The sequence below is a fragment of the Mixophyes fleayi genome, chromosome 9 (genome assembly GCF_038048845.1).
Source record: "Mixophyes fleayi isolate aMixFle1 chromosome 9, aMixFle1.hap1, whole genome shotgun sequence".
In the NCBI taxonomy this organism is placed as follows: Eukaryota; Metazoa; Chordata; class Amphibia; order Anura; family Limnodynastidae; genus Mixophyes; species Mixophyes fleayi.
The window spans coordinates 2,505,573-2,521,033 of NC_134410.1; the positions used below are offsets into that span (position 1 = coordinate 2,505,573).

The following is a 15,461-nucleotide window of genomic DNA, read 5'->3' on the forward strand; positions in this document are numbered from 1 at the left end:
GGGTTTTGGATTCGGATTTGCTTGAGGTTTTGGGTTCGGATTTGTTTCGCAAAACACCTGACGAAAGGTTTTGGTTCGGATTTAAGGTTTTGGATTCGGATTTATTTTGAAAAAAACATAAAAAGTGCTAAAAACAAGTTTTGTGGGTTTTTTTTCCCTCCTACGCTATTATTAACCTCAATAACATTCAATAACAATCATTTCCACTAATTTCCAGTCTATTCTGAACACCTCACAATATTGTTTTTAGGCCAAAAGGTTGCACCGAGGTAGCTTGAGCACATAATGCCAAAAAAAGAGGTACAAGATGGAATTGTTCTGGGCCCTCCCTCCCACCCCTCACGAGATTCGACGCGAGACTTGGACGACAGAGCCTTGTTTTCAATTTTTTGCCCGCCGGAAATATCCGAACAGTGCTCGGATCCCGTTCGGATCCGCACTGTTCGGGTGGGCTCGGATTAGCGGAATCCGAGCCCGCTCATCTCTAATCAAATGTATGGAAAGTTGCACTATGCTGTGACTGACTATATCACATGCAGGTGAACTGCAACAATGTGACCTCGTTCGGGTGGCTAATTCCAGTAATCGTCTATTTCTGAAATGTTTAACCCGCCCCTCTGTAGCATTTACCTACATAGTAATAATCACACAACCTGCTACACTTTGGAGAGATGGCCGCAGACGACACTAATAACTGATATTATTGGGGTTAGCACTGTTGTTTTGCAGCATGATATTGACATCATTATAGAAGGGAGAACCCCTACTGTGATGATAACTGCAGCGATAACATATAGGGACATTTATCAGTAATCTAGTGAGTACGTTAAGTGTTTCCCATTTAATCGCAAGTGTTGGAGACTTGAGATCTTATTTTTGATCATTAATGAGAGTTGTGGATCCTTTATTGCCCACAGCACCAGCATTGTATTGTCCATTTGTGGGCAGTACAGTGATTATTTTGTGTTTAGGCTTTTATGCAAAATTCTATCCAAAAATAAATAAATAAATTACAACTATATGGGGGGTATTCAATTGTCGGCAGAAACGCCAAAATTCTCGCGGTCCGCGCACTATTACCGTTATTACGGTAATAGTGCGCGGAAAAACAGTTACTACGGTAATTTTCCCTGTGGATTTCAGCTCGTAGCTCCCTGAGCTGTGAACTGAAATCCAGTTTAGTAGTTTTTACGCACCGTGGGAACCCGACAATTGAATACCCCCCTATGTGTCTAAAATCTGTATTTATCAATAGATACATTGTGCAGATTTTTGCTGAACGTCAGACATTATATTGGCGGCTTAAACTGCTTTAAAATCATTCACAAACTATAGGAAGAAAACGTGTAGATCGAAAACAACAGATTACAAGATAATAACAGACATCTGCTATGACAGGGGTGTGAGCCCTGTGATTTAGGGCGAGCGATGCGATCATCTGTTCAGAGCTGGGTAATCTTATCCGTCTTGCTGAGCGGGATGCAACAAAGTTAATTAGGTTGAAGTTTATCTGCATTTAACTTATAGCCCTTCTATTAATAGTCCTACAGTTGCGATCCATCTGCTCTGTCCCGAGTGAGAGTGGGACTCAATAACATATGATTTTATGCCAACAAAGACAGAACCAACACAGAGTGAATCATTGAGTTATTTAACATTAAAAAGAATTTGCGGATGGTACTTATTATATAACACGGCCAAAACGAGGCTGAATGACTAAGAATGGTAAATAAAATTACAATTCTCAGCTTTTAGTGGCGTCCCATAAATTAAGTATTAATCCAAAATATTATTAACCAGCTTTCTACCCTAGAGGCTTATCTGTCCACACAGAAGCAAGAAGTGTATTGAAATATATATATCGGATCACATGGAAAGTCAGACTTTAAGGGCTGGGTTTGAGTTAGGAGCAAAGCAAAGAAAAGGAGCAAATTTGCACCTGATCAAACCATGTTACAATGCACGGGGCACAAATTGACTTATTTTTTTGCACACAAGGAAATTACTGTCTGCTTTATCATGTAGCACACAAATATATTTTTACACTGAAATTAAAGTTGATCTCGTACATGCCCTACCCCAACTATAAATCTGTCCACACATTTTAAATTTACCTCCTCTCCAATGCAACATGGTTTTGCCAAGGTGCAAATTTGCTCCTTTTCTTTGCTCAGGCCCTAGGTGTGTAGTGTACGGGGTCTACCTTAAAATTATGGAACTCCACCCAGAACTTAAGTTGTCAGTGGTGGGTGGAGCGTTATGTTCTGAATATACTGTTCAGAAAGATATAACATGTAGAAGCCAAAGTCCTTCACGTTACCATTCTGTTTGAAGATGATGTGTTATAATGACATGTTTTGTATGTGTTTGGGTGGAGGGGGGCTATAGGGAAATGTCTTTATGTTCTATAATTGGTTTGTTTGTTACCGGTCCAGCCAGCTGTTGACCCTGACAGAGGACTGGATATTGGATACAGAGTTACCATATAAGTACACCGGGGGTATATTTATTAAACTGCGGGTTTGGAAAAGTGGAGATGTTGCCTATAGCAACCAATCAGATTCTAGCTGTCATTTATTTAGTACATTCTACAAAATGACAGCTAGAATCTGATTGGTCGATACAGGCAACATCTCCACTTTTTCAAACCCGCAGTTTAGTAAATATACCCCCTGGAGTCATTAACTACCTGTATATCATTGCTAATTGCTGATGACTGACCTTTAGATATATGTGTCCTGTTTACGTCTCCCCAGTTCCTGCCAGCACTTTCTGTCTGTGCCAGTGGCATTAGGATAGAGATGAGATAAGTCCCTGGAACTTTTTGGGAGATTAATTAAGTTACAAATGACCCTTTTAGTGGATTTTGATTGGGTATAAGGAGCCTACAGACAGTACAATGATTGGTCAGTTTTAGTCAGTTTGAGCAAATGAACCCATCACACTTTCAGTATGTATACAGTGCAAACATACAATGCACATGTGTCAGTACAACATGGTACATGTGAAGATGGTCAGTACCCGGCTCCCTGTGCAGCAACACTGTTTAGTTTGGTTGCTCTGTTAAAAGACACAACTGTCTGTCTGACCTCTGTCCCTTTAAACTCCCTGTAACTATCAGCTGTGACTGGTCTCGGACACCAGCTGTTCTCACTCCTCCCGGCAGCCTGGTGACGGCTGTGTATGGGATGGATGATGGGTGATGTAGTTGTCTGCAGTGACATCACCACCAAAACTGGAAAGGTACAAACCAGGAACCTTTATTGTCATTCACAGATGTGGCTATAAATTGTATTTCTGGAGGTTCAAAAATAGGGTTCAAGTATTCTGTTTGCCTCAAGTTACATCCACAAATATTGATATTTGTGTACACTAAATCCATTTAATTTATGTTTTCTTCAAAGTGCTTTCCTATCTGACATTTGAATAATCTCAGTTCCACTTAGGTAGCATTTTATTTGTTATAAAGATTGCAAGCTCTTGCGTGCAGTTCATTCTCTTCTCTTCTCCTGTGTAATCCACTCTTGTGTTTCTGTGTCCTTGTATTATTCCCGTTATATGTTCTGTACCGGTCTATACCTTGTCTATATCTATTACATAATATTTCTATATGTTGCGTTTGCTTATTCTATGTATGATCTCCACATTTTACATACAGTTCTGTGCTCTATGTCCCCTCTGTACGGTGCTGTGTAATTAACATGATTATTCCGATTATCTCCAGATTATCACCAGTTTTACCTCCAGGTTATTACCACTAGTTAGGAGTAAATCCAGGTAAATTGCACTCGGACAGACCTTTCGGAGTTACAACTTGTGCGAATGCAATTTACTTACAGGGGTAATACCGTCTGCTTCTGCCTGTAGACAAATACTGGGCAGCTTTAATTTTATACTGTGATTTAGAGTTATAGTACGATGTGCCCCCCTCCCAACTCTAAAACTGGCAGATTTTAATGTTCCCCTATACAGCCAACATGCCCCTTCTAGCTGGATTTATTCCATCTCTAAATGAGGTTATATCACCACTTTTACATCCTCTCTGCACCATGAATGAACCAGGATCAAATCACAAACTAATCACAACCCCCGGTGAGGGTTAATTGTCCGATGTTTATGGGGGAAATTATATCTTCCTCTGGATCAACCCATCTAGAGTCCAGTCCTTATTAAACCTCACTAACTATATATAATAAATATGTAACTATATATAACTATGTAACAATATATAACTGTGTAATTATGTAACTATATATAACTATGCTATTATGTAACTATATATAACTATGCTATTGTGTAACTATATAACTATATATAATAATTATGTAACTATATAACTATATATAACTAGGTTATTGTGTAACTATATAACTATATATAATAATAATTAAGTAACTATATTACTATATATAACTAGGTTATTGTGTACCTATATAACTATATATAATAATTATGTAACTATGAACTATATATAACTATGTTCTCATGTGATATTATCAGGTGTTATCGCATGAAATATGAGGTCTGGGGGTAAATGTATCAAGCTGAGAGTTTTCCGGCGGGTTTGAAAAACCAATCAGATTCTATCTATTATTTATTTAGTACATTCTACAAAACAATAGCTAGAATCTGATTGGTTGCTATAGGCAACATCTCCACTTTTCAAACCCGCCGGAAAACTCTCAGCTTGATACATTTACCCCCTGGTCTTTACAAGGCTTCTTTCTATAAAAGAGGGAATTTGAGACACAATCAGGCAGAATTAATCCCATCTAATGCAGTCACAGAAATAATACATTTATTTATTTATGATGATAACGAGAAGCCGCAGTAAGATAAGATCTTTTATTCAGCATAATGCAAAAAATTCATTTAGAGGAGATTTCCACCTTGACTTTAACTTATTGTGAAGCCTTTATCAGATATATTGTTTTTCCTTTGTAGTTTCTTCTGTGCTTTCCAGTCATGTCTTTATACAATTGTATTCAGTGCACAGGAAAGCAACATGAAGAAATAACTCTGCCTGATGATAGATATACATGGATGAAACCGCAAAAAGAAGCCAGAGCAATAAAGGGACATGTTTGGTGAAAGTTACAGTGAGGCATGAACAGACCATCTCCCATTGTCCCATAGATTGTAAGCTTGCGAGCAGCCTTCTCACCTCTTTGTCTGTTTTACCCAGTTTGTTTATTAGTTTATTATGTTTGTCCCCAATTTTAAAGCGCTACGGAATATGTTGGCGCTATATAAATAAATGATGATGATGATGATGACCAGTAAATTAATATCCCCTGCAGGGGGACAATCTCTAACTAGCTCTCTGGGAGGGGGTTTGGTATAAAACTTCAGCAATTGTAAAATAGAGAAAAAAAATCGAATTTAAGTTTGCATTTCTAAAGATAATGTTGACCCTTGTTGATCCCCTCCTCTGACTCTCTTTGTGCCTCCTGTCTGTTTACCCTCCCTCTAGGATGTAAGCTCATATGAGCAGGTCCCTCTTCCCTCTTGTTTCTCTACCGCTTCTTCTGATCCTACGTCACTATACAGCTATGTTTGGAGTGTTTGATGTCCTGGTATTTGTTTAATGTCCGTTATTGTTTCTACCCTGTATGGTCTTATGTCTGTGTCTGTACAGTGCTGCGGAAATGTTGTGGCGCCCTATAAAGGCTAATTATAATAATAATCATAATCTATTGTAAAAGTTAGATTAGGATACATAGATAGGGATTTGCTGTGAGGGGCCACATTCAATGCACCGTTCCTCCTATTCTCAGCTAAAACCTTTCATCGTTTTCTTGATCCAAATTAGTTCACTGTTTACTTAAAGAAGTCAATCCCTGAATCCTCTAATACCCGAATTATCACTGATTCTCCAGTGTACGTTTTTCTCATGTGTCTGGTATCCGGGAAACCACTAAATTCCGTTTTTGAATCCTTTTGCCTCACCGGCTATGTGCCTGGTATTCCTCCATTCACCGTTAGCGTTAGGCTGTTGGTGAATAGCAAACAGACTTTGCAGAAGGGGAGGGGGGGGGGGGGAACCCAGCATGGTAAATTATAGCCTTGTTTCATTACGCAATGCTGCGATTTGTATTATTATTGTACTATATTGATGGTTCGTATACTCTGATAATAAATAGACCCCGAGATTGGTAAATTCACATTTTGCAGATTTTTATAGTCTAGTAATGAAGATGACAACGGCCCCTCATCCTGCTGTGCGGGGTGCGATAGGAAGGGGGGGGGGTCTGGTAACACCTAAAGACAAATTCTTCCTCTTGTAGTTCTGAAAATTCCACTCATTGTGATTTGTGGGGTTTGGTCAGTTGATTAGAGAAGTTGCTGTTCAGTTATCAGCAGCATTCCAATCACTATGTAGGTACCTGTGGGCAGTATTGGGGCTAATTACTATAGTAAGAATTCTGCACCCTATTTTTCTGTCTGGCGGATCATGGGGCTATTTAGCATTAATTGGTATGGCCCCAATGGTAAATTTTTCCCTAAATTCATGGAGCAGGGGGTGATTTTAGGAACACCAGGCAAGGGGATGGATCCTGCTGGTCATTCTGACATGAATAAAATGCCCCCTCTACCCTGTAACAATTAGATATTTACTCTATGCCTCAGATCTCCCCTGTAGGGCATCAGTAAGCAACAGTAACGTACGTTCCAATCCCAAACCCCCGGACCTCACCTCCATTCATTGCCTCACTGTGTGTAACAATCCCCATATATATTGTAATGTGCCCATTAATAGGTGGTGACATTAGTTATCATTATAAATGTTACCCTCCCCCCCCGATATACAACTGGCCCTTATACAAGGATGGCTGAATCACAGTGTGGTGTTTCTCTCTATGATCACTGTGACGTATTGGAGATTATATGTCTTCTGTAATGATCCCAACATTCCGAGCCTCTCCCCCCCAGTGCACACAGCGGTCCCCCTTTATTACTGCTGGGCCCTATCAGCGCACGGGGCAATTACTGTATAAATCTTTCTGTGTGTCTCTGACTTACTCAGCGGGGTCACAGCCAGAGACGTGGGGGGGGAACGACAACATGAACAGTCACAGAAACACGACCTTACATCACTGCTATAGAAATAAAATACATTGTATATACTTGTTTAAAAACAAATTACAAATGGTGCCATGTTTGTACTTTCTCTGACAGTAAAGGGAGAATTCAATTGTGCACTATTACCGTTATTACAGTAGTTCCATTGCCGGCGTTTTGCTTGCTCTTCTGAGCTACGAGAAGAAAGCCGGGTTAACTTTAGCGTAATAACGGTAATAGAATTATTGCGGCGCTACTTCAGGGGGAATTCCCTCCTAAGGGGCATATTCATTGTCGGCGTAAACGCTGAAAATCTCGCGCTCCGCGCACTATTACCGTTATTACAATAATAGTCCGCGTAAAAAACGTTATTACGGTAGTTTTCACGCTGGATTTCAGCTCACAGCTCCCTGAGCCGCGAGCTGAAATCCATATAACTATTACCGTAATAACGGTACTAGTTTTAACGCCGCGGGATCTTCAAACAATTGAATACGCCCCTAAATGTCACAACCTCAGAAAAACTTTAGTATAAATCATAGTAAATACTGCTACATAAGAGATGTTTGATGGTTATTGTATAAAGACTCCCGAACTGGGAGCGCATTGATTGGTCCAGCTGAAAATGTTGTTCTCATGGGCTGGGGGCAGGGGGGCATCTCCCCAGGGCCATCTTAACAACATTATGGGCCCCCGGGCAAAGCAGTGCACCGGGGCCCCTAGATATAGATATATAGATGTATACAGATACAGATATAGATATAGATATATAGAGATAGAGATAGATAGATGTACTTGCTCAGTGACCCTTGTAGGTTCTTTTTGCAGGTTTTTTTCTTTTGCAGGATTATTTATTCTGATTAAGAGCCCTGCCTATGGGGCCCCCTTGCCCGTGGGGTCCCTGAGCAGCTGCCCATCGTGCCCAATGGAAAAGATGGCCCTGCATCTCCACACCCTCCGGGCCAAGCCCATAGTGGCTACCTGGGGCTGGGTCACTGGGCCACCTGCATTTTTTCCTTTAAAATGTTCTTAATAGGCTGCTGAGGGGAGTCTCGCCCCCCCCCCCCCAGCCCTCCCCCGGGCTAAAATGTGCCAGCCCTTGGTTGTCGGTTATTGAAAGGGAACAACCAAACTTTTTATCTCCTGTGTGATGTCGGGTTTCAGGGAGTACAGGACCCCCCTGACTTCTGGTTATAAGATATCAGTATTACGTTGACAGTGATGGTCGGGGTATGATAGAGACAGCCAGCACTCTGTGGTTTAATTAATGCTACATTATTGGTTGTGACATTTACATCCAATCAAATCCGCTCTCGATGGCACAGAACGCCAGAACGATCACCCCTTATACCCGTACACCCCGTAGTTCTGCAATAAAATGATATCTAACATTTTCATTTAGTTAAACAACCTACTAAGGAAGTGGGAATGGGTGGGTGTATTAATACTTTATATAATAGTATTATGATCATGGCAGGTCTGGGTACAGGTGCCCGGTCACATAGAGTGCCCTGTGTATGATCTACCAGCCGCGCCTGGAAAGTGTAATGAAATGTTGGCACTTGTGGTTGTTTTCACGTTAAAATCATTTGTTACCTACTGATTGCTACAACTCTTACTGATTTTTACTCATTATACAGTTACTAAGTATTGATTTCAGCTAAACTCCATCAGGGATCTGATTGGTCAGACAACATTGTATCTCAGTCAGTCCGTCGTAGAGATATTTCATCCAAAATCCCCTTACGTACAGTTACCTGAGACATAATAGACTACAAGCCATGAACCCTCTCCTAACGTCTAAACAATCTCTGACAATATTTTGTTTTCCTGTGTTGTATTTTGCAAAAAAAATTTTTTTTTTAATACAGCTATTATTAAATGATGTGTAGAGAGTTAGGATTATTTAACCTTTATTTATCATACATAAATGTGACTAGATCCTGATCTCTCTCCAGGTGATCTGAGGCCGGTGTCTATTTCATCAGAATACAGCTGGATAGGAGAAACCAAGGAGCCCAATATGTACAAGAGAGGAAGCAGAGGTGAGTGCCAGCCCCTCCGTGTACCCCAATATTACCACCCCCTGAGGCCTTCCCCAGAATCTGTGCATGTGATCCTGCAAACAGCAACGTGTCCAAGGGTTTGTCTGGGCCACCTACCGACTACCTACAGTTCAAACAAGAGTTATTACTGTAGAATCTATTTGTATCATTTTTAGGGACCGCAACACATTACGTTCCCCAGAAACTAATCAGTATCTTGTAAGAATCTGTGTCACATTTACTGGGTTTTACTTTTAATAACAAAGTAAATTCTATCAGGGGACACTTATAAATGAGTCACGTCTGTGTGTCCTGTTCACAGATACATAAAGACTGATGGAAGGAGAAGCTGCAACATTGTATATCTTACCCTCTCTGTGATAAAATATAATATTGTATCTGTGCTTCTGTCCACACTGAAACACAGTGGGATACAAGCAGGAAGCGTTAATTAGTAACATCACAATAAAATAATCTCTTATTGTCTCAGTCAGACATCTGGGGACACGTCAGAGACTGTCCCTTTAACTCTGATAATCCGCTGTTACATTACCAGGCTGTGTAGTGTGGGAGGCTCGGTACCATTAATATCAGAAGCTCACTCGTACTATTAGCGGCTCACTCATTCTCCACAGTTATTTCTCAGCATTAAGATTTGACAGAGGTTTTCTGAGGACTCAGTTTAACTCTCGTCTTAAAGGTGCCTCAGTTTTTCCATTCTCTTATCCCACTTGTGTGTAATTGTGCTCAGTGATTTTCAGGGAAATTTTTCCTGAATCCAAAAGCTTACAATCTACTGTAATATTGGTGTCTAGCAGAGCCAGTCACCTGGTGCCCAGTAATTCCCTCCGTGCACTGGTTATACAGTCTGTGCATTACAGTATCTCTTTCTAGGTCAGTCTGCCCTTTACTCTGTACACACAGCGGAGGAAGGAGATACAGAAGACATTGTAATACAGGATATGTTTCATATAAAACCCGTCCAACCCACTGCAATGGTTTAATGTCTGCGGTTTTCTGATTTATAAAGCCAACAGTGTTTGTATCATATCAGTATCTCTCACAGAAGGGTACTTGTCCGTGTTTTGCATTAGTGCTAAAATGATTTTAATATTCTTTATATCCGTTTCCCATTGTTTTTTCTTTTTTGTATTACTCTAAAGCCGCTTGAGTGTAGTTCTTGCTGTATAAGTGTTATTGATAAATCTTATTCCACATTTTTTTGTGAAGGGGTCTTACTCTGACAAGGAATATATCTTTATGTGGTTGTCAGAGGCTGGACGACACCTGGGGGTATATTTACTAAACTGCGGGTTTAAAGAAGTGGAGATGTTGCCTATAGCGACCAATCAGATTCTAGTTATCATTTATTTAGTACAATCTACAAAATGATAACTAGAATCTTATTGGTTATAATCTTATATTATAACTGTGTATAAAATCCATCTCATGTTATAATATGGAGGTGTAGAAGAAAATTCTACTGAGAGAAAAGATCTTGAAGATTTATTATTCAGCTGAACTCTTTGCTGAGTGCAGTGAGATGATTCCCGTTCCTGAGAAATGATACATTGTTACACATTTAGGATGATAGGAGCCAGAAGCATTGACGAGAATTTGGGTGCTGTTCCCATGAAATCTCGGGATTCTCTTTCTTTCCACCTGAAACAAAGAAGCAGTACATATCAAAATACACAGACCGAGGGCAAATCCAGCCAATGGTAAACCATGTTGTGATACAAAAAAAACGGAGGGTAGAATTATTTTTTTTAAGGGCAATTACAATATATACAGTACGAAGCTATAAGGAGGTCTAACTGGACTAAGTGTTGAGACTAAGGTTCTGTCTTGGGATCAATGCTGATTAATGTGTTTGTAAATGATGTGAACGTTGCAAATCATAGTGAAAACAAAAGAAAAGATATCCAGCGCTCTAAAACAAACGCTACATAAACCACTATGTGTACAATATACATAAAGGAGAATCTTGTGCACAATATATATTGGGATGCGCTCACCAGCCAGCAACAAGTGTATGTTCATTAATAGGTTAATTGCCTACTGACTAGAAATGGAGAATTTAGATTGTAAGCTTCTATGGGGCATGGACTGATGTGAATGACTCTATATCCTCTGTACAGTGCTGTGTAATATGAAGGCACCATATAAATAAACTATAATAATAATGGTAGCTCATAGCAATCTCATGTATTGCCATGAGGAAAGGATTTAATCTTCCACTATGAAAAGGGTTCTTTACTGTAAGAGCATTGTGTCTGTGGAATATGTATATGTAGACACAAGTATGAAAGACAGGAATGGACATTTTGCTAACAAAGTTAGTTGTGTGATTGTGAGAATGTTGTCAGGAAGGAAATTGTCTCCTCTTAAGGAATACTGGACTGTGCGTTATGGGTATTTTTGCTTCCTGTGGAGCAACTGGAGGTTTTTTTGAGGATATAATGTTGAATTTGATGGACAAAGGTCTTTATTTACCCTCAACAACTATGTAACTATGAGAGGTGAGTTTTTATTTCAGTTTTATTTTAAGAAAGAGTTTGGGGGATGCAGCTAGCTGTAAGCCCCCGTTTCTGCAGCAGGTCCAGTAAACGACAGGCATTTCTGAGTATGTTGGGAAATAGATATCGTGTTAATTTCTTTCTGCAGATGAAGCTCCGCTCTGTGGGCTGACGCGTCTCGTAGCTGTGAGTTTATTCTCAGCACAGACATACTTGTGAAGCCCACACACAGCAGTCGCAGGAAGAGGTCGGTGTCTCATGGTACTTACCTCTTATTCTTCTGTCTCTTTTCCTCCACTGACTCTGAGAATTCGCTGCTGCGCTACCTGAGTGATGACAAAATCCTGGTGATACAGGAGGAGCCGGTGACCCAGAAAGATAACAAGAGGGACACGGGACGGAGATCCAGGAAAAAATCCAAAAACCCAGGAAGTCCGAGTTACCCCATCAGCCCGTCGATGCTAACCTCAACTGGGAGGCTGGACCCTGCTCAGCAAGATGCCGTGACCTTCTCCCTCGCTGAGAGTAACACTGTTCCCTTGTATCATGTGAGTACCAGCTTTTGCACCACGGTGTAACTCGTTACAATCTGATTACCACCATATTCACCAACATCACTATTACACTCTGTTACGTGACCACAGTCACTGTACTATGTGATGTTCACCAATCAATGTGTTAGAGGTTATTACATGATAATGCAATCAAATTAGTGTTACTATGTGTCAATAACGCTTTATAACAAAACCTCTTATGTTCAGAGAACACTATGAGCCTGGTTCATTAAGGAGAATAACTGGTGATATGTTGCGTATAATACGCACAATTATTCCGCGCATGCGCTAAAGATTGCGCATATGCCAGGAAACGCAGCAGCGTTCATTAATCTTCTAGCACAAAGGACCCTTACTACAGCCTACAAATCCAGGGACGGAACGGGGAGGGGACTGGGTGTATGCCCGTAGTCAGTGTACAGTGAGGGCGTATGCCCGTAGTCAGTGTACAGTGAGGGCGTATGCCTGTAGTCAGTGTACAGTGAGGGCGTATGCCTGTAGTCAGTGTACAGTGAGGGCGTATGCCTGTAGTCAGTGTACAGTGAGGGTGTATACCCGTAGTCAGTGTACAGTGAGGGCGTATGCCTGTAGTCAGTGTACAGTGAGGGCGTATGCCTGTAGTCAGTGTACAGTGAGGGCGTATGCCTGTAGTCAGTGTACAGTGAGGGTGTATGCCCGTAGTCAGTGTACAGTGAGGGCGTATGCCTGTAGTCAGTGTACAGTCAGGACGTATGCCTGTAGTCAGTGTACAGTGAGGGCGTATGCCTGTAGTCAGTGTACAGTGAGGGCGTATGCCTGTAGTCAGTGTACAGTGAGGGTGTATACCCGTAGTCAGTGTACAGTGAGGGCGTATGCCTGTAGTCAGTGTACAGTGAGGGTGTATGCCCGTAGTCAGTGTACAGTGAGGGCGTATGCCTGTAGTCAGTGTACAGTGAGGGCGTATGCCTGTAGTCAGTGTACAGTGAGGGCGTATGCCTGTAGTCAGTGTACAGTGAGGGTGTATACCCGTAGTCAGTGTACAGTGAGGGCGTATGCCTGTAGTCAGTGTACAGTGAGGGCGTATGCCTGTAGTCAGTGTACAGTGAGGGCGTATGCCTGTAGTCAGTGTACAGTGAGGGCGTATGCCTGTAGTCAGTGTACAGTGAGGGCGTATGCCCGTAGTCAGTGTACAGTGAGGGCGTATGCCTGTAGTCAGTGTACAGTGAGGGCGTATGCCTGTAGTCAGTGTACAGTGAGGGCGTATGCCCGTAGTCAGTGTACAGTGAGGGCGTATGCCTGTAGTCAGTGTACAGTGAGGGCGTATGCCTGTAGTCAGTGTACAGTGAGGGCGTATGCCTGTAGTCAGTGTACAGTGAGGACGTATGCCTGTAGTCAGTGTACAGTGAGGGCGTATGCCTGTAGTCAGTGTACAGTGAGGGCGTATGCCTGTAGTCAGTGTACAGTGAGGGCGTATGCCTGTAGTCAGTGTACAGTGAGGGCGTATGCCTGTAGTCAGTGTACAGTCAGGACGTATGCCTGTAGTCAGTGTACAGTGAGGGCGTATGCCTGTAGTCAGTGTACAGTGAGGGCGTATGCCTGTAGTCAGTGTACAGTGAGGGCGTATGCCTGTAGTCAGTGTACAGTGAGGGCGTATGCCTGTAGTCAGTGTACAGTCAGGACGTATGCCTGTAGTCAGTGTACAGTGAGGGCGTATGCCTGTAGTCAGTGTACAGTCAGGACGTATGCCTGTAGTCAGTGTACAGTGAGGGCGTATGCCTGTAGTCAGTGTACAGTGAGGGCGTATACCTGTAGTCAGTGTACAGTGAGGGCGTATGCCTGTAGTCAGTGTACAGTGAGGGCGTATGCCTGTAGTCAGTGTACAGTGAGGATGTGCCCAGCTGGGGGCGCACGCAGCAGCGTCCGATTCAAGCTTTGGGCATCTCTAAGTTACGTGTTTTTCAGTCGTATCACTTGTACCAGCTACAGGTCAGGTGTAAGTGCTGATTACTAGTGATGACGGCTGTGTATACAGCTAGAACATGTGTTTGTATCAGGAGCAACTGTAAAAATATATTTTACTTACATTAAATACATTGTATATATATATATATATTATACATTTATTGTATTTCAGATTGCCCAGTACAAAGCAGTAATCTATTCTATTAATAAGATCCCGTAACAAGTGACAAGTCCTCTATGTATATACTGAGCGGTTAGACAAGAAAGAAGTAAGTTTGGCCCCCACTGGGAGGGTTGACTAATTTCTCTCTCTACGCCCACTCCCCACCCACATCTTTCCATACATACGTTTGTTTTTATCATGCAGTTATTTTGTAGGTTGAGTCTGTTACTAACACTATAATGTTACAACAAATCTCCCACCAGAATCTCAGGTTTTAGTTACTTTCTAAAATAAGTTGTAACAATTGTTTCTACATTATCAGCGACTAAGAGCAGCCAGTCCTTTCTGTGCTATTACTTCAGTTTGGGTAAGTTTCAGCCTTGGATATAGACACAGTGTAGTCACTAACCAAACGTATATCTATGATTGATCCATAAATGTATCGGTGAGAATGTAAACGATCTATAATGTTAAAAAAATCTGCGCAACTTTGTACCTATGTAAAACTATTCTCCACTAAAGAAATATCTTTTAGGTAGGATTTACTTTCACTTTATTTTTCACAAACAGACAGTTTACCAAATAGCAGAATTAAGCTAAAACCTCATTGTTCAGTTGACATAGATTCCAGTTAAAAATTAAATAATTGTTTCAAGTAAACAAATACAGTGTCAGCATTTTGAAACCTATATTGGAAGAGAATAAAAAAATATGAATAATAATTTATAAATATAATAATTACAATTTTATTGCAGAGGCATCGTCTAAGGTAGTTTGCCTGATTACCATGTGTAGGTACGAGTCATTGCACTGTATGATTTGGTAAATAACATGAACTTTACCCATAATATTGACAATATTAAAGTCAGGATAAACCTGAGTAAGATTTAGACAAAATAGAAGCATTTATCCAGTAGAATATTTATGCATTCAGTAAAAAGCATCAACAAATGGCAACAATATACTGTGATCAGACACTTTCACATCAAGAACGTCATGCAGAACAATATTTCCATAATAAATAATAATTATACATTTATCAAAAGGGTTCAGACACAAAGCTGGGATTGTCCCTTTGCAGCATTGATAGTGAGTGGAGGGAGAACAGTCACTTCAGAAACAGATTATTAAAGTTTTTTTGGCAGTTCTGGTATATTACATTGTAGATAATAATTAT

The 15,461-nt window shown here is 40.9% G+C and overlaps 1 protein-coding gene across 1 annotated transcript in view; it reads left to right on the forward strand.

Annotated features, from left to right (window-relative positions):
* The window catches only part of LOC142101793 (connector enhancer of kinase suppressor of ras 2-like), a 313,111-nt gene that overhangs the window by 248,278 nt on the left and 49,372 nt on the right, over nt 1-15,461 (forward strand). Inside the window, exons 12-13 of the mRNA XM_075186220.1 lie at nt 9,021-9,127; nt 11,935-12,174. Coding sequence (XP_075042321.1) covers nt 9,021-9,127; nt 11,935-12,174 — 347 coding nt within the window. The remainder of the gene's footprint in view (nt 1-9,020; nt 9,128-11,934; nt 12,175-15,461) is intronic.